Below are 26,338 nucleotides of genomic sequence, written 5' to 3' on the forward strand. Positions count from 1 at the left end.
CCAACAGGTAGATATTACCGTTATTTCCACTTGACATGTATTTTTAAAAAGTGGAAAACAGAATGATCAATTAACTTCTCCATGGTCACAAAGCCAATAAGTTGTACTGAGACTTGGGAGCCCTTCGGCAGTGGGTCTTCAAAAACCAGCTTTTGAAATGACACAAAAAGATCTGGCCCAATTCTTGGCACTGTAGTACCGGTTAATAAATAACAGTCCCTTTCATTTCTCTTGGATCCCCATCTGGGTCTGGGCGGTCTCCTTACATCAAGCAAAATGACTGCACACTTAAACTCTCGCTGGACAAATCCTCTCTTCCCACTTGCTTCACCTGACATCTCAGCCAAACCCTAGGCAAGCGCTCAGAAAAAAAAAAAAGGCATTCAGGTTGCCACCCTTGAGATTCTGAGCCCCTAAGAAGCAGGAATGCAAATAAGGCTTTGCAAATAGACAAAGTACAGTATTGCTTTGGATCGAAAATGTCTGTTTGCCCAGTCTGACTCTGAAATTCCCTGAGCCTAAGAGAACAAACACAACCCTTCCGGGGGCCCTCATAAAACCCCGATGGGTCAGGTTCGCTCTGGTAAACAACATTGAGTCCTAGCACCTTGCGGAACGCGAGCGGTGGGGACTGGGATGGGCGGCGACCAACTGAAAGGACAGAGAGTGCAATACCCACGTACACCTGCCTAGCGGCCTTGGAAAGTCAGGCGGACACCTTCAGGGAGGGACCCTGGGAGGCGGGGCCCGATTCCCGCCTCAGGGGCGAGCAGGGGACCTCCTCCACCCTCCCCCTCCATCCGGGGCTGCCGAGCCGCCCCCACAGACCGCGGAAAAGGGCCCTTGCCACTTTAAATGACTCAGGAAGTGAAAGGAGACCGCTGACGGGGAAAGGGAAAGCAGAACCGGGGCGGCGGGGCTGGCGGCGCGGCGATCTCGNGCGGCCGGTTCCTGGGACGCGACCCCTGCGGGAAGGAGGACGGGGAGGAGGCCCCGCGGCGAGCTCGGAGGCCCAGCGGCCTGGGCCGCGTCACCGCAGCCACATGGCCTCCGGAGTGGGCGCGGCCTTCGAGGAGCTGCCGCACGACGGCACGTGTGACGAGTGCGAGCCGGACGAGGCTCCCGGGGCCGAGGAAGTGTGCCGGGAGTGCGCCTTCTGCTACTGCCACCGCCACGCCGAGGCGCACAGGCAGAAGTTCCCCAGCCACCGCCTGGCCCAGTACGTCCACGGCGCCGCCCCGGCCTGGACCGCGGACGCCCCGGCGCAGGGCGACGCGGCGGAAGACGCGCAGGCCAAGGTGGAGAATGAGAGGGATGTAGAGAGCGAGGTGGGGGAGGAGAGCGAGTCCGAGGAAGACAGTGAATCCGAAGAAGAGAGTGAGACGGAGGAAGAGAGTGAGGACGAGAGCGATGAAGACAGTGAAGATGACAGCGAGGAAGAGATGGAGGATGAGCAAGAGAGCGAAGCAGAGGAAGACAACCAAGAAGGAGAATCTGAGGCCGAGGGCGAAACGGAAGCAGAAAGCGAATTTGACCCAGAAATAGAAATGGAGGCGGAGAGAGTGGCCAAGAGGAAGTGTCCGGACCACGGGCTCGATTTGAGCACCTATTGCCAGGAAGATAAGCAGCTCATCTGTGTCCTGTGCCCGGTCATTGGGACTCACCAGGGCCACCAGCTCTCCACCCTAGACGAAGCCTTCGAGGAACTAAGAGTAAGTAGTGGGCGTCGAGAGCATAGGTCTAGAGGTCAGAACACCTGGGTTTCAAACTCAGGTGGCCCGGTTGTGGCCACGTTCGCTTTTACCGTGACCCTAAGAAGCCAGTCTGTGCACTTGTTGGGAGCAGTGCTTATTCCCCCTTTCTGGTTGAACTCCTTTGAGAATCAATGAAAGTTCTGGACTCTGACCCAAGGGAAATAAATGTATACACAAAGCCTAGTGTACGCTTTTCTCTGGAAAGTTGCAAGCCTCTGGTCCCTGGATCCCAGGTAAAGCATTCCTTGGGAGTTTTGACCCCATGGAAGCCAGTTCCCACATCACCATTGTTGAGCGTGGTAAGGCGGTCTCTTTGCCTGCTCGAAAACATGGGAAACCGTGGTTGGTTCGGCCAGATGAATCCAGATAGTTCCTCTGTAAGAAGTGAGGAGACCCCCTGAGATCCTATTATCACCCCCCTCCCCCAAGTTTCCTTAGGTTCTTCGTGTGTGATACTTATTTGGAAAGGAAGATGAGAGGTTGGAGGTGAACTTGGAATGCAAGTGGGAGCCCCTGTGTGCTCCAGCTTGGCAGGAGGGCAGGACCTTATCTATTTTGGACCTTGCTGGTCCCCTGGACCTGTTTGGAAAGTAGTAGACATTAATCAGTATTTGTTGGGCCATCGGATTTGCAAGCAATTTGCCTTTTGTTTATATTGTGGATATTTACGACCAGTGAGAGAAATTGCTGGAGTTAACTAGGGACGAAACCGAATGATCAGTGTATTAGCGAATGCTGTCAAATTATGACGACTCTTGTTTCCCTAAGCAACCTTGTAACTGCTGGCAGTGGAATAACAAATACTTGGCTAATTAAAATCTCTTTTATTGAGATTTTTCTCTTTTTTATTGTAAAATACACAGTGTGTAAAAACATGCACAGTCTAACAAATAATTAGAAAGCAAACTCAGATGTAACCTCTACCTGCATGAAGACATAGAATATTAGTAGCAAAATTGAAGCCCTGTGTCCTTCCCAGTTATAACCATTTCCCTTCCCCGGTAACCATTATCCCGACTTCTGGCGTGGTATTTCCTTGCTTATCTACGTATACACATGCATTCTTTAAAAAAATTTTTTTTAAAAATATTTATTTATTTTTGAGAGAGAGCTCAAGCGTGAGCACGGTAGGACTCAGAATCTGAGGTAGGCTTCAGGCTCCCAGCTGGCAGCACAGAGCCTGATGCAGTACTCGAACCCACAAATCTCAAGATCATGACCTGAGCTGAAGTTGGACGCTCAACCAACTGAGCCACCCAGGTGCCCAGATGTACACACACATTCTTAAACTTACTTGAACTTGACACAATTGATACCATTTTGTTATCGTGCTTTCTTTTGAGTTTTGCTTCATTTTTTCCAACACTGTGTTTCTGAGGTTTATCCCGTGGGTGGCTGTGGTTTGTTCGTTTTCATGGTTGTGTAGAATTCCATTTTCTGACTGTGCCGCAAGTTACCTGTTGTATCAGTGATGAAAATTTGACTTACAGATTCTGGAGTTCCTGCCTGTCATAAACAGTGTTGGTATTGACATTCTTGTGCCGGACTCCTGGTGCATATCTACATACACTTAAATGGGGTATAAAACCTAGGAGTGAGAGTGTCGGGTCACAGACTGTACATATCTTAAATAACACCACGTGTTTCCAGTTACTTTCCAAAGTGGTTGTGCCAGTCTGCATTGCCAGGAAGAGTATATGAAGAGTTCCTGTTGTTCCATATCTTCAGCACTTGTTACTTCAAGAATTTAAAATTTTTGTCAATTTTGTCGCTATGTGGTAGTATCTTCTTGTGGTTTAAATTTGCATTCCTTTTAGTTACTGGGGACTTTGCATATCTTTTGTGTTTCTCCTTTGGCAAAATGCCCATTCAGTTTTTTTGTTCATATTTTTATTAGGTTGTCTTTTTCTCATTAACTTAAAGAAGTTTTTGTATATTTCTTTAACTTCTTTGTTTATACGGGTTGTGAAGGTCTTCTGCTCTGTTTTTTCAATTATGTCTTGAGTAGAAGTTATTCACTTTAATGTAGAATTTATCAATAATTGCCTTTTATTGTTAGTGCTTTTTGTGTCTTATTTCACTTAATATTGATTTTTGTGTGGTGGACGTAGGGACTCAATTTCATTTTTTCCCCATACAGGTAGCCAATTGCTGTAGCAGCATTTACTGAAAAGCCTGTCTTTTCTACACGCATTTGCTGTGGTGCCTGTCTTGTATGCGTGTGAATGTGCTTCTTGGGTCTTCTGTTCTGTACCATCGATCTATTAGTGTATCCCTGTGTGAAAAACATGTTTTCTTAGTTATCATAGCTTTGTAACAGGACTTAATATCTGGTAGAGCGAGTCCTTCCACTTTGTTCTTATGGAAGGGTGTCTCAGCCAGTCTTGGCCTTTTATTTTACACTTCTTAGAAGCAAACTGTAGCCTGCAGGACATTTTGTATTGCACTGAGTTTATAAAGCAATATATGGAGAATTAACACAATTACAAGATAAAGTCTTCTGAAATGTTTATTTTGGTCTAAATTGCTTCATGACAAAGTTGTATAGTGTTTTTTTTTTCCTGAAAGATCTTATACCTCGTTGTGAAACTTATTCCTCAATACTTACAACTTTATAGTATTGTAAAAAATTAAAATATTTTTTAATGTTTATTTAATTTTGGGAGAGAGAGAGACAGAGCAGTAGTGGAGGACAGGCAGAGAGACACGGACACACACACACAACAAAACAGGCTCTAAGCTCCGAGTGTCACCACAGAGCCCTAGATGGGACTGGAACCCACGAACTGTGAGATCCTGAGCCGAAGTTGGATGCTTAACCAACTGAGGCAACCCCCAGATTTTTTCTAACTATATATAGGAATATGATTAACTTTTATGTATTGATTTTTGTGTTAAAATGTCTGTTATATTCTCTTAAATATTCTAAAAATTAGTACGTAGATTCATTCTACATACATGACCATATTATTTGCAGAGAGGGACAGTTTTTGTTTCTTTTCAATCCCTCTTTGTGTTGTGTTTTACTTGCCTACTGCTTCAGATAGGACCTCCAATATATTGTTGAATATAGGCAGTAGTAGGTATTGTGGCCTTGTTCTAATTGATGAATAATTTACAACATTTCACAAATAAGTATGATAATATATGTCACAGTTATAGTTCATCAGATTAATAAAGTTCCCTTTTAATCCTAGTTTAAGAGTTCTTCTTAATATTGAATGGATACTGAATTTTGTCAGATGGTTTTCCTGCATCTATTAGGATGTTCATATGATCTTACTCTTTTACTATGTTGATGTGGTGAATTATATGAATTGATTTTTTTCAATTAAACTTAAAAATCAGTAATATATTCACATGTCTCAAAAGTCTTTTATTCACTGTTGTACTTTTCATGTGCCCCCCCCCCCAACTATTGATAACCACTTCTTACTTACCTTTCAAATGTTTCTTCTTGTATTTGTACACAAAAACACAGGGGTGGTCATGTATATGGTCTTATTTCCATCCTTTCATGTCATTATTATTATATTTTACAATTAAAGCAACTTTGCATTTGTGGGATAAACACAACTTGGTCGTGATGAAATATCTTTATGTTTTTAAATTTAATTTATTAATAACTTATGTAGGATTTTTTTCATTTATATTTATGGGAGAAATTAGCTTGTAAAATTTTTTTGTACTGTCCTTATGAGATTTTGCTATCAAAGTTATGTTGGCTTCATAGTATGAGTCCGAGTGTATTGCTCCTCACATATTTTCTCCTGTATGCACTGGAAGTATTTGTATAAGATTGTTATATTTCTTTCTAGAATGATTGCTAGAACTGACCATGGAAGCCATCTGGACCTGAATACAGAGAATTTTGTTACTTTGCTTTCTGTAGTATTTTTGATTATGGATTCAATTTCTTTAGTGGTTACGGGTCTGTACAAGTTGTCTATTTTTCCTTAGGTCAATTTTGAAAAGTTAAATTTTCCCAGAAGTTTGTCCATTTTGTCTAACTTTCCAGTGTATTAATATAAATTTATGAATCATATGTTCTTATTATCTTTCTTCATATTGTAGCTATTCTCTTTATTCCTTTGAGAACAGTAAACATGTTGGTCATAATGTGTCTTTGATTATTCTAATATGTGAAGACTTTGTGGATCCAGTGTGTGAACACTTTGATAGTGTTTTTCATGTTTATTTCCTTTTGTGTTTTGTTACATATGCATAGCTTCTCAGTGCCTTTGAAAAAATTATTTGTGGGGATTTCCCAAGCTTTGGCATGAAGCTGTATTCTTCGAAAGAGGATTTGAATTTGCTTGTGCAAAGGCCTGAGAGTACAATTTGTTTAGAACCCCCTTAAACTAAATTAATTGCTTAAGATTTCTTGGACCAAATTTTCAGGAGGTACCTGCCCACGTTTACAACTTCTTAAAGATTCTACTTTCATCCATCCCCGCAGCTCCTCACCCCTCTTTGTTCAGCTCCAAGGCAACACTCCCACAGTTCCCTTTGGAGGGTGAGATAGTGGCAGGTTTACTTTAGTTTGTCTTGATTCTTAAGATTTTACTCTTTGGCAGTTGTGAAAGCATCTCAGGTCTATGTGGAAAGAGTCGCTTTTAAATGTTTCACTCTGGTTGGGGCGCCTGGGTGGCTTAGTCGGTTAAGCGTCCGACTTTCGCTTAGGTCATGATATCGCGGTTCGTGGGTTCGAGCCCCGTGTCGGGCTCTGTGCTGACTGCCAGCTCAGAGCCTGGAGCCTGTTTCAGAGTCTGTGTCTCCCTCTCTCTGACCCTCCCCTGCTCACGCTGTCTCTCTCTCTCTCTCTCTCTCTCTCTCTCTCTCTCACCTAGAAATAAATAAAACATTAAAAAAAAAATTTAAAAAAAATTAAAAAATAAATGTTTCACTCTGGTGATACCTGGCTGGCTCAGTTGGTAGAGCATCTGACTCTTGATCTCAAAGTCATGATTTTGAGTCCTACATTGGTGTACAGATTACTCAAAAAATAAATAAATAAAAATGAAAAACACAAAATCTCACTCTGAGCATGTTATCAACTTTGCTTTCTCTTACTTTCTCCTCACTTTGCACCCCCCAATCAAATGTACAACCCATTTTATTGCAGATCAGTAAACATCCTCATCAGGAGCTGCTTCCCAGGGGCACCTGGGTAGCTCAGTCAGTTAAGTACCAGACTCCTGGTTTTGGCTCAGATTGTGATCTCGTGGGTTCAAGCCCTGCATTGGGCTCTGTGCTGACAGTGCAGAACCTGCTTGGGATTCTCTCCCCTACCCCTCTTCCCCCCCACGCTTTCTCCTGTCTCTTTCAAGAAAATAAATAAACAACAAAAAGAGCTCCTTCCTGTACTCTTCTTATGTTAACGTTGGAGCATTGCTAACTAAACTATGAACATGATTAGAATTTCAGCAGTTTTTCCTTTAATGACTTTTGTACCATGATCATATGGTCATATTACTTTTTTTTTTTTTTTTTTTTTTTTTTTTCTTGGTTTTGACGACCTTGATAGTTTTGAGGAGTGCTAGTCAGGTGTCGTGTAGAATGTCTCTTAGTTTGGATTTGTTTGGTGTTTTTCACATGGTGAAACTGGAATTAATGGGGTTTTGGAGGCTATAAATTCTCTTTTTTGCTTTGCTTTTTTAACTTAGCATTATGTCTCAGAAATAATAGATATGTCTATGTATTTGTTTTTTTACAGCTGTATATACTCCATTGTATGTCATTTGTTAAATTCTTAATTTATGATACTATATTTTTCAACTCTAGAATGCTTATTTGTTTATTTTTAAAAGACCTTTTCCTTGAATCTTTTGGGGTCTGATTTTATGTCAGATTTTCATAATTCTTCTGTCTCACAATTTTCCATCTAATACTAGACATTGTGCTTAAAAGAACTGTGGACACCAGTATTTTCTTTTTTCCCCCCTCAGAAAGGGTATGCCATTTCCTCTGTTAGGCAGCTAGGATGAAGGGCTGATTATTTTGATCCAGTAAAGATTTGAGCTTGATCAGAGCTTAGTTGCAGCTTTAGTTTCAATTTACTCTGGTTTCAGATGTTTTGAGGCTAGTGTACATTTGCTTGTTGGAGGAGAGGAAGGCTCTTGGAATATTAAAAGTAGCACAGCATGATGATGGTGAGAGAACAGGATCTGTGCTGCACTGCATTCATTCATTCCGCAAGTATTTACGGAGTATCGGCCAAGGACAGGAGCTTTCTAAGGAGCTTTTTCTAAGCTTTCTATTGGGGATGTAGCAGTGAGCAGCGGAAAAAGTCCCTGCTTCTCTTGGAGCTAAGGAAATAGAGAAAAACAAATAGGCAGATAAACATGTATTAAGTGTTGTAAAGAAAAAAAATGAAACTGTGCCTGATTAGAGAGGGTCAGAAATTATCCTAGCTTTGCCACTTGCTTTTTGACATTGGGCAAGCTATGTAACAGTTTGGCTGTCTTCTATATCTCTAAAATGGGTATAAAGTTATGAAATAAAATGGGATTTGGGGGCACCTAGATGGCTGAGTGGGTTAAGTGTCCATCTTCAGCTCAGGTCATGATCTTGCAGTCTGTGAGCTCGAGCCCCTGGTAGGGCTTTGTGCTGACAGCTCAGAGCCTAGAGCCTGCTTTGGATCCTGTGTTTCCCTCTCCCTCTGCCCCTCCCCTGCTTACATTCTGTCTCTTTCAGGAGTAAACAAACATTAAAAAGCTAAAACAAAATAGGATTTTGATGTCAATAAAATGGTTTAGCTTGTGATAAGACACTTTAACAATACTTACTTAACACATTGTAGGTTCTTGGTAAATGTTAGCTGCCATTTTTATTATTAATACAAGGAATGTGGTTAAACATACACATTCTGAGTTGAGAGGAGTTTATATAATATTTGTTTTGATAGCTTCATGCCTGGCCATGCTGTGAGTGGCTGGTATTGGTGGCAGAAGGCCAAATTGTTGCCAAGCGTTGATGATACTTAAAGTAAAGCAAACTTAAGAATAGGCAGAGAACCAAGGTGATCAAGCAAGAGGGGACTGAGAAGAGGTTATCTGATGGCTGGGACAAAAGAACGAAGGTGAACACTTCAAAGGGACAAGATTAACACTTAGTCCCTGAAATGACTTTTAAAGTCCTGCCTTTTCTTCTGTGCTGTATTTATTTCCGTTTGACTCCAGAGGATTCTGTCTTCAAGGGACTTTTTGGGTCCAAATTTGAATTGAATGTGTGTTCCAGCTTTATCATAGAAATATAGTTACACAGCCCAAATTATGATCTCTCATCTGGGTCATAATCTCTCATCCAGATATGCAGGTTTCTCTTATCGTTTCTGGCTCTGAAAATGGGTCATTAGCCTGACAAAGGAACTTGATCTGGCTTACAGATTTACTCACATGAAAGTTCTTATATTGTCAAGGGGATTTGCATATATAACTACATTAATGAATCATTTTGTTGAACAGTAAAAGTGCAATTAAATATACTCAGAATTCTAGACCAGTAGTTTAAAAAACTGAACATAACCTACAGTAGGGGAAGTTACTTTATATTGTAACCTTGCTTACCCACATGCATATACAGCTCTTTAAATACTTCAAATGGACCATTGTATGGCTTATCACATAGGATGTTTTCTGTTTTTGTTCGGTTCAAAAAAGTTCTGGATTCTCCCACTAAATTAATTGTATTGCACACTAATGGGTTATGTCCTGTGATTTGAAAAGTGCGTGTCTAGTTCACTTGAGGATCCCTGAGGAAAAGGTAGAGTTATAAAATGACTAAGAGACAGGTGGTGGGCAGAGTTCAGCAAATGCTTATGAGCATCTGTGGAGTTCTTAATATGGCTTTATTATGGTTAGATCCAAAGGATTTGAAGCCACACCCTCTGCCCTTGAGTGTGCCTTTAAGATGGATATTTGAGAAGAAGAATGTTTGGTTAAGTGACATTGGGAACAACTGCAGGGAAAGCTGGTGAGGGGGCACTAGTAGTGGAAGGTTAGAAGGATAAACGCATATGCTCAGAACAGCTGTGGCTCTAGAAGGGCTGGAGTTGGAGGGATGTCACTGCTGCATCCTATAATGGTCCGTGACTCTGGCTCTTCTGTCAGCTCCTAAGAAGCAGCTCTGGTAGGGAGGCAGAAGGTTGAAGGTCTGCTAAAATGTACCTATTTATATTATTTTTAATTGTCTGAAAGATTTGGGCTTTAAAAAAAATTTTTTTGGATGTTTATTTTTGAGAGAGAGAGACAAGAGTGTGAGCAGGGAAGGGGCAAAAAGCGTGCTCCAGGCTCTGAGCTATCAACACAGATCCCAACATGGGGCTTGAACTCACAAATCATGAGATCATGACCTGAGCCAAAGTCAGATGCTTAACCAACTGAGCCACCCAAGCACCCCTGGGCTAACTTCTAATAAAACCATGAAACAATAGTTACGGAATGGCTCAGTGTCTTATTGTTTAGATTAAGACATGCTAAGATTCAAGTAAAGGGAATGGCTTCCTGTCAGAGCCGCCCCAAATGGTTTATTCTATGGAGAGTTTGTGAGAGGCCTGCAGTTCTGGGATTCCCTATATGAGTCTGTCCTTCCAAATGTACTTTCTTACCCTGTAATAAGTCTTGAGTTCTGCAGTGAGGAAGACATATAGGGCCCCAGCTTTCATGGCGTTTACCCTCTAGCTGGGGAGAAAAAGAGGTAATTTTGAGTGGTAGTACGTACTATGAAATCTTAGGTCATAGTAGTGAAAGAGTGGCATGGCAACAGAGGGTTATATTTTGGTGAGGTCGCCATGGAAGGCATCTATGGGCATATGACATTTGGGCAGAGACCTGAATTTATGAGCTCTAGGGAAACTCTTCTCTTGTGTTACCAATTAAGTACTGCTTGTGCAAAGTTCAGTGATTCGTAGCAGATACAATTGCTTTGGTTCATATAACTTTTCATAAAGGGAAAGTTGGCTCTTGAAGTAAGAATAACAACATTATTCTAGCAGTTGTAATGTTAGCACAGGTGAAAATATTACCCTGTGGAGGGAGTATGAACTTATGGGGGTCCCTTTTACAACACTTTATTAGGGGATTCAACATTCATGGCAGTGCTTCATTAAAGAGAGCCTGGAGGGCTTCTGCAGGGTTAAATGCAGGAAAAAAGCCATCTCACTGTGTTCTGTTAAAGACGTGGACTCTGTGCATTCTTTATCATGAAAATTATACCTTGTAATCTAAAAATTAAGAAAGAGGGGCGCCTGGGTGGCTTAGTCGGTTAAGCGTCCGACTTTCGCTTGGGTCATGATCTCGCGGTTCGTGGGTTCAAGCCCCGCGTCGGGCTCTGTGCTGACTGCCAGCTCAGAGCCTGGAGCCTGTTTCAGTCTGTGACTCCCTCTCTCTCTGACCCTCCCCTGCTCACGCTGTCTCCCTCTCTCCTAGAAATAAATAAAAAAAAAATATTAAAAATTAAGAAAGATACCAGAGAAGAGTGGTTAAGGTAGAAAGAATGGTGAATGCAAAGGTTCTGAGGTAGAGGTGAACTTAGGGTATTGGAGGGACAACTAAAGGTCATTATGAAGTAGAGTGGAGTGAAGGAGGAGTAGAAGGTGAGGTCAACAAAGTAAACTGTTTTCCTCACCATGGTACCATATTTCTGAATCATCTGTGGAGGGTGATTCTTTAGAAAATACCTGGGTTGGCTCCATCCCAGCCAGTTAAATCAAATCGAAATCTCTGGGAATGGTCAGGTATTTTATAGAATGTCCCTTACTGGGATTTGTCCATCTCATGATTAGACTGGAGCCAAGTAGTTTTGGGAAGGAAGACCACAGAGTTAAGGGTACACACTATCAAGATGACTTATCACTATTGGTGTCTGGGAGACAGGACCGATTAATAGCTGGCACTTATATAATAGGTGCCAGGCACTCTCCTCAGCTCTTTATATAAAATTTATCTCGTAACAATCCTGGAGGTACATTTTATTATTATCTCTATTTTTTTAAGAAAAAGGAAACTTAGGCATATGGAGTTCATATAACTTGCCGAGAGTCATACAGTTGGAAAGTGACTGAGCTCAGCCAGGAGTCTTAACAGCTGACTCTAGACAGAAAAGGCCCAAGCTTCTCCTTTTCTCTCTCCCAAGAATCCGGTGCCATCTTTTTCTCTTCCTTGACCTTTCAATAAAAATCGAATGGGTTGGGATGTTTGGGTGGCTCAGTTGGTTGAGTGTCTGACTCGATCTTGGCTCAGATCATGAGCTCCTGGTTTGTGGGAACAAGCCCCGTATCTGCACTTTTAGTGCAGAACCTGCTTGGGATTCTTTGTCTCTCTCTTTCTCTCAAAATAAATAAATAAACTTTACAAACAAAAACAGAAAACAAAACAGAATAGGTTAGTGGGCATTTTATATTTTTAGATTATTGCTTTTCAGGGTAAGGTTGCCAGTGCAGTAGTCTTATAATTCTTAAACCTCTCTGAGAATAAAGGTCTGTGAGCCTGTGGCACCAGCTTTTCTTGACTACAGCTCATAACATGGAAGTTGCCCTGGCTATTCCCTGGTGCACCCAGTTCTCCTCCCTTGCATCCGACCTAGGACTGAAGAAGCCAGACGTGGATCTGTGTCACTGCTCATTGTGTCTTCTACTTGAAATAACAGTTTAGCCTAGATGACCAGCTCAGTTTCACATTCCTGTGTCTGTTGGTTATTTTAGTATCCAGAGCCAGAATCTAAACATATATGACAGGAATGAGCACAGATGCTCATGGACGTATCAGAAGAGAGGGGAGAATATGTACAATGACTAGGTGAAATAAAAGCTTTAGTCCTGATATGTGGGGTAGAGATGAGATTGGGGTAGAAACACAGAACTCTGGCCCTATGAGACTTAAATCCTTTGTATGTGTGTTTTTGTTTTTGGGGTGTGTGTGTGTGTGAATCACTATGATCAGAATCAAGCCAATATGGCATCAAAGAAAAAAATCTAAATATTGATGCCCTTTTCATTTGTCACAAAATGAACCAAGAATTAAAAACACAAAATTCTTCAAATATGCTAAAGTTCACTCCATAATGTAAGCCAAATAACCATATCCTTGTTCAACATTTAATTATATATTAAACTCAGTTCAGGTGTGTTTAGCTAGTTTTTGATCAGAGAGCAAAGTAATCCACTGTTAACTTCAGTAAAATATTAAAGAAAACGTTCATTTTAATGTGTACAAACTATAGTGCATAGTTGACTTTATTGTTAAAGACTGGTATTTTTAAGTTAATCTTATTTATCTGAGTAATTTTTGAGCCTTTTTGGTGAGCTGTGTGACGTATATTGACCATAAAGACAAGTTTTTGACATTAGGAAGCTTATAGTCCAGTAGGAAAGATAGGCTTTTCATGTGACTATTTGTGTGTAAATGTTAGAGGAGAGGTGCAAACAGTATGCTTGGGGGCTCAAAGAGAAGAGAAATTAGTTTCACCTGAAAGCATGCAATCAGGAAACATTTCTTGGCAGAAGTGGTATTGGAGGTAGATAGGATGGATAGGATTTTACTAGGTAAATACAGACTAGATACTGTTAGGTAGTCCTTTGTGTTCCCATAGCAACAGCCTATGCACATTTACTGTGGCATTAAATACAGTACTATATCAGTGTTATTTCTCTTCATGTCTGATGTGGGTTATAAACTCTTCTAGGGCTACTATTATATGTTCTTTATCTTTGTGTTCCCAGTACCTACAGTGCCTGTTGGGTAGTTGATGTACATATAATATTTGGTAAATATATGATATGAAATATCTCATTGAGTCCTAGCGTGTACTGAAAGAGACAGTATTGCATAATGATTTAGTATATCAGTGTTTCCATTAGTTCAGCTGCATCTAAAATAATGAAATAATTTGGAAAAATCCAAAATAAAAGCTGTTTCTTTCTGTGTAAAAGGGGTGTGGATGTAAGCAGTCTAAGGCTGGTATGGAGGAACTGTGAAGTTATTATGAATCTCGACTCTATGAAACATTTATGTTTCATGAGCCAGAATTCAGCCCAATGGCCTTATCTAGTTGCAAAGGAGATGTTTTCTCCAGGCTGTATCCAGCTAAAAGCTGGGGTCTGTTACTAAGGGAAAATGGAACAATAAATATGAAGGACCAAGCAGTCTCGCATCAGTTGGCTTTGCAGTTCTATGGGTTTGAGTACTTACTAGCTGTGTCGTGTTGGATAATTCACTCAGCCTCTAGATCTTGGTTTCCTCATCTGTAACATGGGCATAATAATTGTTTCTCCTTATTGGGTTATAGTGAAAAATAAAGATCATAACATGTAAAGAGGCTAGCATTGTGCCTGGAATATAATAAGCCATCTGAGGTTCTATTCTGAGTTCAATTCCAGACCGATTAGTCTGGCAGCAGTAGAAGTCCTGGACACCAAGTTTCTTTGGGTGAAAAGTGTTCAGCCTCCTCTCCTTCTGCTCCTTCTGCCTGCTCTATTCTGGTGGGAAAATAGGCTGGTGAAAACCTTGTCTTTGAGAAGAGGCTTCTGTATGTTTCAGTGTCCTGCTGGTGCCTTATGCACTAGCTAACCAAAACACAGCTGGTAGGTCTAATTTTACGTTCACAAGTCTTGCTGGTTGTCCTCTTTAAATTCTGTTTTACATTCTGAACTGTGGGAAATTTTTATAGAAGCAGAGGGGAGGCAGAAGCAATACACCCTTTACTTTCTGGTTAGAAAGTAGCCTCCATTTTCTTTCCAGTAAGGGAGAGACAGTGCAGGCACCCCTCTGTTCTCCTCTCTGTTCTTTGGGTCAGTGTGAACCCTGGTAGGGTGTAACCTGTGTTGAATGGTAGACTCTGACTTCATGTGCATGAAGAATGTAAGTGCTCATCTTTAGCTGAGGTTATAAAACTGAGGCAGTCTAGAAACCCTGTCTGCTGTTGAATTTTGAGGCTCTTTCCAGAGATGAGAATCTGATAGTAATAGTTACTGAGTGGTTTAGGTCGGGTGCTTCTAATTCATTATTTCAGTTGATCTCAATACAACTCCCACAATAAACTATATTATGATTCTCATTTTACAGATGAAGAAACTGATACTCAGAGACGTTGAGCCTTGCATGAAGCTTTGCTACATGTAGCTAATAAGTAGAAGGACTAGCATTTGAATCCAGGTCTGATGCCAAAGTACGTGTTCTTTCCAGCACCTCATGTTGCCTGTACTCCCACATTTTAATTATTCCCGCTTATATTTAAACTTTAACATTGTACCGGCACATTCTTCGGATGTTTACCTTCTGTATGAAAGTATTTAATACTTTCTGAATGTTCTAAAACTGTTCTTTCTCTTCTATCTGAAGTTTTTCTCTTAGATATTTTAGAGTATTTTGATTAATAACAGATCATTGTGTCATTTTTTTTTTCCATTTATCACTTTTCGAGTATGGTACTTGATACTTAGTAATCCCTTAATATGTTGTTATTCAATTAATAGTAATAACAACAATAACTGAAACTTACTGTGAACTTAGTTTGTGCTAACTTCTGAACTATAAGCTTCCTACATGATATCTCATTTAATTTTTACCACTCTTCTTTGAGGTACTTATTAAGATGTTTTTATGTAGTATTTAAAGTTAGTGGCATGATGGTTTTTTTTCTTTGCTCTATTCATTCAGTCCGGTGTGGAGTATTTTGGGCAGCAGGGACTTTAACAGTGAGTCATTCTAAGTCTCTGCTCTCATGGAGCTTATATTGTATGAGCAAAACAGACATGAGAAAGTTCAACAGTGACTAATATTTCAAATAATGATAAGTACTGTAAATTGCAAACTGGGAGAAGGAGAGAAGAGTGACTGGGATGGGGAATGAGAGGGAGGCTATTTAAGGATCTGAGGAGGTTTTTAAGGTGTAGTGACTTGGGTAGGGTTAGAGCCAGTGATGGTAGGATCTGGGGGCATAGTGGTTCATGTGGAGGGAGTAGCATGTGAGGAGGCTCTGGGATGGATGGATAAGCTTGCTAGAAGAGAAAAAGGATGGCTGGAGAATAAATGAGTAAGGGTAGGGGATGAGGGAATGATAGTAATAGACAAGGTATGATTACCAAGTAGGCCATGATGAAGACCGAGTAGCCACAGACTGTTTCAGCAAGGGAATGAGTGATGTGACGTGCGTTCTTAGGAGTCCACCATGGTGTCTGTGTGGAGAAAGGCCAGGAGGGTATCGAGAACGGGAGCAGTGTTGCTGCTTGGCCCGAGGAGTCCTGTGGACGGTGAAGAGTAGTTGGAGGCGGCAGATGTTTTAGAGTTAGGTTTAGAAAGATTTGGTGATGGGTTCCTCAGACCCAGAAATGATTTTGGATCCTAGCAACTGTATAAAGGTGGTTGCCTGACATAGGAGTGGACTTGGAGCTGGAAAATTGAGTAACGTTGAGGAGGGTAAAGAATTTTTGCCCGTGGCATGGTGATACAAAAATTCAGTTTCACTTCCTTTGACAAGGCTTTGCTTTCTTATTTGAGTCCTTAGGAGAACTTGTATATTCTGTCTTTCAATCCTTTCCCACTGTTTTTCTAAATAAAAAAAACAACAACAAAAAACCCTTTTTTGTAAAAATAAGAAAGTTGGGTTGATCTTTTTTTTTTTTTTAAAGCATGTTACCAACACAAGGCCAGTGGGATAGGAAAAAAAACACAAAACAGCTAGCCAGTGTTCTTTCTGAACTTGGCATCTACTGATTTTTTTTGTAATGCAGAAGTCAATATTTAGGAGCCAGTTTAGGATGTTTAAGTGATTCACATTTACATTTCTACTGACAAATTACTGTTCTTTTGGGGCCCAGATGGTTTTTGGCATTAGAGTAGACTAACTCCCATAAAACTGTAGAGATACTTCTTGTCAAGAGACAAAAGTCAAGAGATAACTTCTTGCTCTGATGCTGCTTTCACCTATATTCCACCTTGCTTTCTGCCCCTTATATTTTTTCAAAGGATGTTTACATTAGAATGAGCTACATTATTTTGTTTGTTTGTTTCTGAGGTGACTGGATGGACATGTGTTTATGAGGTGTTCTCAACCCCTTTGAAGAAAGACATCCCTACTTTTTGGTGTTCAAATACAAGGACCCTTAAAGGGAGAGAACTTGTAGAGTATTGCTTCCAAGGATAGCCGCTTCAGATGTCTGCAGGGACCAGGAAGGTAATGTAAATGAGAGAAGCAAATGAGGGTAACTATGGCAAGCTGGAGAGAGCTTGCCTTGTAGAAGCAGATAGCTGCTTCTTAGCCTCAGCCAGCTGCTGCTATATGAGAATGGAAGCCCAGTACAAGTCAGATCTTTTAGATTTTCCGAAGAAGCTAGAATCTTGTTGTTGTGTCCTATCTCCTAATTTTTAAACGCTGGCAAATAATTTAAAATTCCCAGTATGCTACATGGGATAACACTACCAATTTGTAGATTCTGATTTGGCCCATTTTCTTTATTCACATATTGAGAAACAGAAACCCAAAGATATAAAATGATTTTTCCAGCCTCACACAGTAGCTAGTAACAGAAGTAGAACTAGAACCTGGGTCTTCTTTTTTTGTGTACAATTGTCTTTACACTAGGAAAGTTAAACTTTTTTGGTGCTCTGGGGAAAACTAAGCCCCCGTTCCCTAGGAAAGTGCATGCACATTCCAAATTTTGCATACAATTCTAGGGATTTCTAACTCCCTGAAATCTTTACATGAACACCAGGTAAAGAAGCCTCTCTTGTACCTGCTGATTCGTATGTTTGCAGTGTAAGGGGAACAGTGCCCTCGTATTTATTTAAGCAAACTCATGTAGAGAGGCACTTAGGAAGCTGTAGGCCTGTCCTCCCTTCCTTACTCCCGCCTTTATGTACACTAAATCTTAATTAGACAATAGGAATACATTTAGCTAAGTCTAAGACCCTTCCTACTACTATCTGCATTACCAGTGCTTCCAGTCATTTCTTTCAGGTCTTTTACATACATATATAGCACCCATACAAAGTAATAGTTTTGTTTGTATTTAAATAAATGATATGTATAGTATGTTTACTTTCTCAAGGTTTTTTGAAAAAATTCATTATGTCTTGTTTTATATCCAGGTACATAACAGAGTTCCTAGTTTCACCAAAGCCCCTCATCATTTCGTACTATCAGTTTTTAAAGTTTATTTATTTATTTTTATTTATTTATTTATTTATTTATAAAATAAATAAATAAAGAGAGCCTGTGAACAGAGAGCCTGTGCACATTGGAGAAGCAGCAGAGAGAAGAAGACAGAATCCCAGGAGGCCCTGTGCTATCAGTGCAAAGTCCCATGCAGGCCTAACTCCTGAACCATGAGATCATGACCTGAGCTGAGATCAAGAGTCTGATGCTTAACCCACTGAGCCACCCAGGCACCCCCAGAACTTTTTTTTCAATGTGATGGATAAAAATCTTAACTGCAAGAAGTTTGAGCATCTTTTACATCTTTTCAGATGTTTATTAGCCATTCTACATTTCTATTATGTTTTTATCCTTTGGATTTTTGGGGGGCATATTTGACTTTTTCTTATTTATAGGAACCTCTTTTGTATTTTCTTATGTATTCCTGACCATAATCTCTTCTGTTATATATATAAAAATTTTTTTATTTGGATCATTGTGATCCTGGTTTTGCTACTGACTAGCCTTGTGATTTTGGGGGCATCATGTGGGGGCATCATTTGACTTCCACAGAACCATTTTTTCACCATTGTAAAGTGAGAACATACTACCTCTTAGCTACTGTGTTATTGTGAAATGCCAATGACAAAGTGTATGAGCTGTGTGATTTTTGGGTTCCTCATTTGAGTCCATGAACCATTTTCTAGGCTGTGAAGTGTGAGCACACTAGTTTTTAAGTTCATTGTGAAATGCCAATGAAAGAGCATATAAAAGTGCTTTGGAAAGTAAAGAACACCTTCAAGTGTAAGGCATTTTTCCTTCCTTTGGCTTTATTATGACTCAGCCCTAGGAGTTGGCTTTTGTGAAGCATGTTTCATCTCCACAGATTGACCAAACTCTAAGAGTTGGGTGTTACAACACAGCAGTTGTCTCTTTGTGTTCCACATTCTTTCAGGGAAGGAAAGAAATGTGTAAACAAGATACACTCCTGTTGAACTCCTGTGTTCTTGGAAGGCATTGGGTGGGATGGAGGTGGAGAAGAGCAATATTAGGAGACTCTCACTTTGCCACTCAAAATGCTTGCTGCAAGGAGTGACACAGTAGAGTCTGGTCATTTATGGAACTGCATGTCTGCAGGGCTAGAATTAGCCTGCCCATTCTTGCTGTTATGGTCCATTTCTCAAGTAGAACACAGCTTCTGAGGCAGTGGTTCTGTCTCACCACAGTAGGGAAGCATGATGTATGGTTTCCTATCCTGATTACCTTTTGCAAACAGATGATTAACTAAAACATGATACCACTCTATGCTTTGGGGACATACAAACTCAAATACCATCTCAGACCTAGTAACCCTGCGCTCCTACCCTATACAGCATGCTGTAGAGGGCTCTTCCTTTGGCCATACCCATCCCCTTTGTGACTACTTGTCAAGTAGTCCCAAGTACCCAGGACTCAAGAATTACCTGATGAAATACCTTGAATCTGCTTTCAAGGCCTATGGAGCCTCTTTCTGAGTCTGTTCTTCCAAAGGTGGATCAAGCCATTAGATTCTACCCCTGATTTGTGTATTACTAGGTCCCAGGTGTGGCCAAGGGTGACTGCTTGAGAGGGATGTGCCCAGAGCTTGACTAGCTCGAACATTTGTGTACAAAGCTTTTTCAAGTACAGGAAGGGACTGGTGTGTGGGAAAAGAAAGGAGGTGAATCTGGGGTCAGGGTCCTCTACTTATACTTTTGCCCCAGCCCTGCAGCTGTTAGGGGCAGGTCTGCCCAGAGGAGCCTCTTCCTTCTGACCGTCTGCTTATTTTGGGGGGGATGGGGTGGAGCCGGAAATCATTGGGGAATGTTTTCTTCCAGCCATTTAGAGGCTGAGTATAGCTGGCTCAGTATAGACCCCAGTTAATCTTTGAGAATAATTCTCAAGAGAGTGGGGTAGGGTGTGGAATGGGTGAATTTCCTGAAAGGAGAGTATCTGTGCATCTTCCTCTGTCTCTCTCCCCTGGGTAGGCAGTGCTGCTGATGCTTGGTGAAACGGAGGAAGGATTCTGCTGACACACTGTATTTTTATGAAAGAAGGCTAAGGGTTCCCTTATCTCTCTACACAAGGCACATCTGCCTGCAGAGGGGCTGTCTGCTTCTTAGTGATTCCTTTGTCGTTTCATTTCTTTTCTGAATGTTTTAAGGCACAGTTTTGGTGCATTCCTTTCTGTTATCGAGAGCCAGGGGGGAAGTCATAATATATCAGGGCTCTTGCTGAAGAGCTTAAATTGGGCGCTGGCAGCTGGAATGTGGGGGAAGAGAGCTTTCCTGGGACGAGTGACCTGCTTGCTCAGCCAATGAGAAGCAAGTTAGAGAAATGATATCACCAGACAGGCTTTATTGTTTGATCATCTCATAAAAGCAGGATTGTGTCTGGCGACTTAACCCTTTTTTAGGTACTTCGGGTCTCACCCAACTCTCTGGTATGTGACCTCTGGATTCCTTTCCCAACTTTCTGCTGTGAGACCACAGAGATTAAAGATTTAAATTGGCGATGAAATTTGGAGAGCTGTGAACCATCATTTTAAAACTACAATTTATTAAAATTTAGAACCACAGCTAGAACAAGAATGTCAACTACTCTGTGTTTAGAGAGCACATCTAAAGCAGATACTGGTCTAGTCGTATTACACCAGGCTTTTGCTGGATAGACTTAGAAGAGAAAGAGTTGGAGAGGAAAAAAGATTGAGCCTTTTGTCTATTTTAATCTACATAAAGGGGTCTTACTAAGTATTTCCTGTTTTAGAGGAATTGGAATTGTTTCTGCAAATTAGGAAAATATCACTGATTCTGAGATCAATTTTGAGTGACGGGTATTTGTAATGTTTGTTTATATTGTACATCTTTATTATTATCCCTTCCCCCATAAAGATGATGTCATTTTACTGCCTCATGTGTCCTTTTCGTCACTGGTAAAATGTGGGTGATGATCCTACTGTACCCCACAAAGGAGTAGAGATCAAATAAATTAATTTATGTGATTTTAGAGTGCACTACACATGTATTAGAATTAGGTCATTCATTTTTTAAGATTGCATGTTCATTCATTCATTTGGTCAGACTTTTTCAAACCCTTCTTGATGCTGGGCACAGGTGCAGAGATAGATGTAGTTCTTACCCTTAAGGAGTTTTAAAACAGGATGGGGCCGATAGACAACAATGAAAGTGTCTCGTGCATCTGTTGCATTTACCATGTTCCAGGCCCTTTTCTAAGTACCTTAACATATATTAGTTCATTTAATCTTAATATAACCCCATGAAGTAAGTATTATTATTAGCTTCATATTACAGGTAAAGAAATAGAAACATAGAGAGGCTAAGTTGCATCAGGTCACACAGCTGGTAGAGTTGGGACTTGAATCCAGGCTGTGTGGCTCTAGAGTCCATTCACTAAATCTGTGTTGACCAACATAGTAGTTACTAGCTATCTATAGCTTTGGAGGACTCAAAATGTGGCTTGTCCAAATTGAGTTGTGCTGCATGTGTGAAGTATACACTAGATTTCTTATGAAATCTTAGACTTAGTATGAAAAATGTGTATAAAATATCTCATGTTGAAATTACATGTTACAGTGATAATGATTTGGGTTTTCAGAGTTAAATAAAATATACTAGAATTGATTTCACCTTATTTTTGTGGCTACTAGAACTCTTAAAATTACATATGCGGCTTGTGTTTATGGCTTACGTTTCTCTTGGGTTGTGCTACTCTAATTATTATAATGAAATAACAGTAATGAACATTTATTGAGCATTTACTATGTATGCCACATATTGGGCAAATACTTTTACACTGTTCTAGTTAAGCCTCAAAATAATCCTGCTTACTATCCCCATTTATAGAAGGGGAGAAGGTTTTGAGAAAGTCAGTAATTTATCTGAGGTTAGTCAACTAGTTAGTGACAGACCCCAAATTTGAAACTTGTATATCTGACTCAAAAACTTGTACTCAGCCAGCGCACTGTAATACCATTTCCAATTAAGTCTTGTGGCATTTTCTTTGTTTTTATTTTTATATGAATATTTAATACTGCATATTTCTGCATTTGGTATGTAGAAGTTCAAAATAAAAACCACTAAATCATAAAGTGGACATCCCAGATCAAAATCTCTTTTCAGTGAACACTGGCACAGTGGAACCCTAAGATGAAGCAGTGTGTCAGCCTGTACAAATTGCATTTAATTTTCATTCCAATAGTTCTCTCAGGTCAGTGGGCAATTTATGTTCCGACCCTCTTTGTCCAATAGACAGAGGAAGAGGGGCAGTGCAGCTTTCTTCAGTCATTTAGTTCTCTTGGCTAATAAGAAGAAAAAATTGCTTTCTGTTTCATTGTCCCATGAAATGCTATTTGTGTTTTGAGAGAGCAACAAAATGCTGTCTAATGTCCCCTGTCTTTTCTTTCTTCCAGAGCAAAGACTCCGGCGGACTGAAGGCAGCTATGATAGAGTTGGTGGAAAGGTTAAAGTTCAAGAGCTCAGATCCTAAAGTAAGTGTTATTTTGGAATTGATTGGGTATTGGTACTCCCAAGTATTTCATTCTCCTTGTGCTCAGTTCTAGGGATGTTAATGATCATCTATCTGAACATCGCATCAAGATCTAATTAAGCCTGCCTATCAGAAGCAATGTTCTAATATGCCTAGAGATAAGTCATCTGTTTTTTTCCCTTCTCTGTTTTATGACTTACAACACATAATCATTAATTGTTTTCTCTAAACTGCAGACAAGTGCATTTTTAATCTTCCTTTAACAGGACTTTGAGACTACTGTCCTCTGTGTCCATTAAATCCAGCCAAAGGCATCCAAGGTACTGCTCAGCTTAATGCTGAGGACTGGAACAGGCTCTGGACTTTTCCAGTTGGTGTTCAGCACTAGCGTCTTGTCTCTCCGCCACTTACAGGAACCAGCTGCCACTGCGAATGCTTTTGTCCTCATGACCTCAAGTCTAGTCTGGAAAATGGTTTCAACTTCCCAGTTTTCTTTGCAAGATGTCAGGAGCCCTAGGATTGATATTCTGGGAGACTCCCTACCAGGGTGGGGGTGGACTGGGAACTGAACATGCCGGAGGGATTATGACTAACACAGCCTCCCTTCTCCTACCCAGAGACTTACTGTGGCACTGTTTGGTATCGCCACCAGCTGGCTCTCTTGACAGTCAGAGCCTCTCACAACTAAACAGGGAAAGGAGCACAATTTTGTTTGACTTTTTGTATCCTCTACCTGTTTTGTTTTGTTTTTTTAATTTAAAGTTCTTTATATGGTGAATACACTAGCCCTGGGAGCCAGCCACTGTGCTAGGAGCCTGACATTCCTTTTTTAAAAATTGTGGTAAAATATACATAATGAAACTTACCCCTTTAACCATTTTTAATTGTATGGTTCAGTGGCATTAAGTACATTCGCATTGTTGTCCAACATCACCACCGCCTCCATCCATCTCTAGAACTTCTTCATCATTCCAAACTGAAACCCTCTGCCCATTAAACACTAACTTCTTATTCCCCCTGGCTTAACATTCTTGTGATTTTTGCAACAACCTGGTAGAGTAGCTTATTATTCCTATTTTATTGATAAAGACACTGAGGCTTAGGGAGGTTAGGGGCATTTGCCCTGAATCTAGTATAATTTAAAGCTGCGATTCATACTGACTCTAGTAGCTGTGTTCTTTCTTTTATGTCATGCTGCAGACCAAGCACTGGGGTTTGTCTCCTTTCTATCATCTAATCACATTGTGCCCTGATTTTCTAATCTGAAACACTACCAAGGCAGAGTCACAGCATTGACAGGCTTTTCAAAAGGTGGCTACAGTCCTAAATCTGCAAAATAATTTTCTCTTCTGATAACATTGAAAGTATAGGGACATTGGTAATATCTCTTGTCTTCTGGTATAGTTAGGTTTCCAGAGATAGAGAGTATCTTGATAGAAAAATACTGGGGTAACCTTCATCAATTTTCTTATCTCAGAGCAGAAAGACCCCTGGTATGAGTGGATTTCCTTTAGGGAAGATGAGCTGATTAATTATTAAAGACTACTGAGAGCTTTTTTTTTTTTTACTCAGTTTCTCTGGTTTCTGGGGCAGTAGCTATCCTGAAGGAGACAACTGCATTTTCTGTTCTGCCACACGCACATGCTTGTAGGCAGGGAAGAGCAAGAGGGTGTGTCCAGATTACACTGAGTGGCTTCTGTGCATGGCGATGATACAGTGAAGTGCTTTGGGTCCTTTATGAATGCATATAGTGCTTCTAATGGGAAACTCGCCAGAGGTGAAAAAATTGAGTGATCCTGGGAGAGCAACTCCTAGAAGCCCCAGGATTTTTCCATGATGCATTGTAAGCTAAAGGGTATTTGTTAGGACCAGTCATAATCTTGGGTATGTGCATTCACACTCACCTCTTTTATCTTTTCTTTATCTTGTCCCAGATTATTTCCACCAGTCTATTTTCTTTTCAAGCCCTATTCCAGTTGTCCGTATACATATGCTATATGTACCTGAGCCAGCTTGAAGGAGGACCACTGTAATTGCACGATGACTGTCAGATGACAAAGGGGGAGGGGTGGAAAATAGGACATTACATATATAATTTTTGCAACAAATAAATTGTCTTCCAAGAGAAGTTTTTAGTTTTTTCTGCTTTTCCTCAGAACTCCACCATCTCTTTTTAAAGTTGGCCTATTTAAGAAGGACAGAATCTCTCAGGCTTTGTGACCTGTCATTTCCTGGCACAGGAGCTTTTCATAGAAGCACTGATTTGAGTCATGGAGCACTGAGCACTATCTCTGCCTCACTTCCTCTAGAATTCCCTAAAGCATCACAAAGCTTCATTAGTCCAGACACTGAAATCTACTGGGGACTGAGTTAATTTTTACCTCTGAGTTTTGTCAGAGAGGAGTGGAAGATGACTAGACTAATCATTTTTTAAAATTATAAAATAATATATGCTTATAGATTAAAAAATACAGATATCCATAAAGGAAAAGTCACATGAATTTCCCCCAAGCTAACCACTAACAGTTTGGTGTGTAACCTTCTAGACAGTTTTTCCATGTGGAAAATATACTTCTAAGATTTTTTACAAGATTTATACTATACTTATTATACTGTTACACAGAGTATCTTGGGCATATTTCTGTGTCAATATTGCAGACCTAATTCTTCTTAAGGAGAAGCCTCATTTTGTCCAGAATATTTGTCTGATGCCCTCTTTTCTTCCAGATCAGTGGTTCTTAACCTTTAATGTTCATAAAAATCACTTGGAGGACTTATAAAATACAGAGTGCTAGCGCCCCCTCCCCCCCATAGATGCTGATTCAGTGGGTCTGCTGTGACTAGAGACTATGGTGGACCTTGGTGATTTTCCTTCCCTCTTTTGATTTTTTTTTATTCCTTTCAACAGATGGCCAGAAGAGCCCTTATAAATAAGTCCAAGCGATTTTAGATTCAAAAAAAAAAAAAAAAAAAATGAGATACATAAAACTTCAGGCTTAGAAAACAAATAAATTGAGCTGACGGGGCAGAGGAGAGGAGAGGGAGGTGCACCGAGGCTGCCTGAGAGGACTGGATTCCTGTAAGGTGCCATGTCCAGCAGAGAAACAGCAAGGCACGGAAGAGGGAGAAGAGAAGAGTTCTGGTTAGGGTTTAAGAGGATGATCAAGACTCCTGCCATGATACAGGAGTGGGCTGAGTTCTAAAACCAGAGGGACTTCAAGGGACACCAAATCCCAGCCCCTAGGGGTGAGCCTGAAGACTCCGGAACCAGAGGCAGTGGTGCTTGGGAAGTAAGGCGCAGAACCAGATTAAGTTGTGTGCATGCATGTTGCTATGGGGAGCCCTGTTTTAAGGGTGCATATCTCCAGGGATCTAGAACTTTGTTTACAATGGAAAGAGAATATTTTTAGTAACAAGCAATCTTCAGTTTGTTTAATTGGAAGTGGTCTTTTAAATAATAAGGCATCCTAATGTTTTTGATATGAACCAGTTTGCAAACAAATATTTGCAGTCCTACTTTTCAGAAACACTTATTGCACAAAGCAGGATTTTTATTGTAGACTTCTTGTATTTATGTTAGACTTCAGGGAAATTAAAAGATGTAGTTAATCAAGTGTGTGTGTGTGTGTGTGTGTGTGTCCCTGTCCATCCACACCTGGATTTTTAAGAACTTGAAAGCATTCTGAGTTCTTCATAGCTCTCCTATGAAGTGACTATGCAGTAATCTTTCATAGTCTACCCAGAGGAAACTGAAGCTCAGAGGACACATTGATTCCTTTCCCTTTCTTCCCCCTGTCCAGCCTCTCAGAAAGCATTGAACCAAAAGCATAACATGCTAAACTCAATCCAGCTAACCTCTTATTATGCAGTTAATAACAGCCACTCTATTAGTGGCTTTCTCTATTAGTATTGATTGCTTTTCTTTCCAT

General features: G+C 40.5%; 1 protein-coding gene across 2 annotated transcripts in view; it reads left to right on the top strand.

Annotated features, from left to right (window-relative positions):
• Window positions 1-944: 944 nt before the first annotated feature.
• The window catches only part of TRIM44 (tripartite motif containing 44), a 105,941-nt gene continuing 80,547 nt past the window's right edge, over window positions 945-26,338 (top strand). For both annotated transcript variants that reach the window (XR_013338376.1, XM_077777501.1), the window contains exons 1-2: window positions 945-1,712; window positions 22,333-22,410. Coding sequence is in view for 1 of the 2 variants with exons in the window: in XM_077777501.1 (XP_077633627.1) it covers window positions 1,044-1,712; window positions 22,333-22,410 (747 nt within the window). In the remaining variant the exon portion in view is untranslated. The remainder of the gene's footprint in view (window positions 1,713-22,332; window positions 22,411-26,338) is intronic.

The sequence above is a fragment of the Crocuta crocuta genome, unplaced genomic scaffold (assembly GCF_008692635.1).
Source record: "Crocuta crocuta isolate KB4526 unplaced genomic scaffold, BGI_CrCroc_1.0 scaffold384, whole genome shotgun sequence".
Lineage (NCBI taxonomy): Eukaryota > Metazoa > Chordata > Mammalia > Carnivora > Hyaenidae > Crocuta > Crocuta crocuta.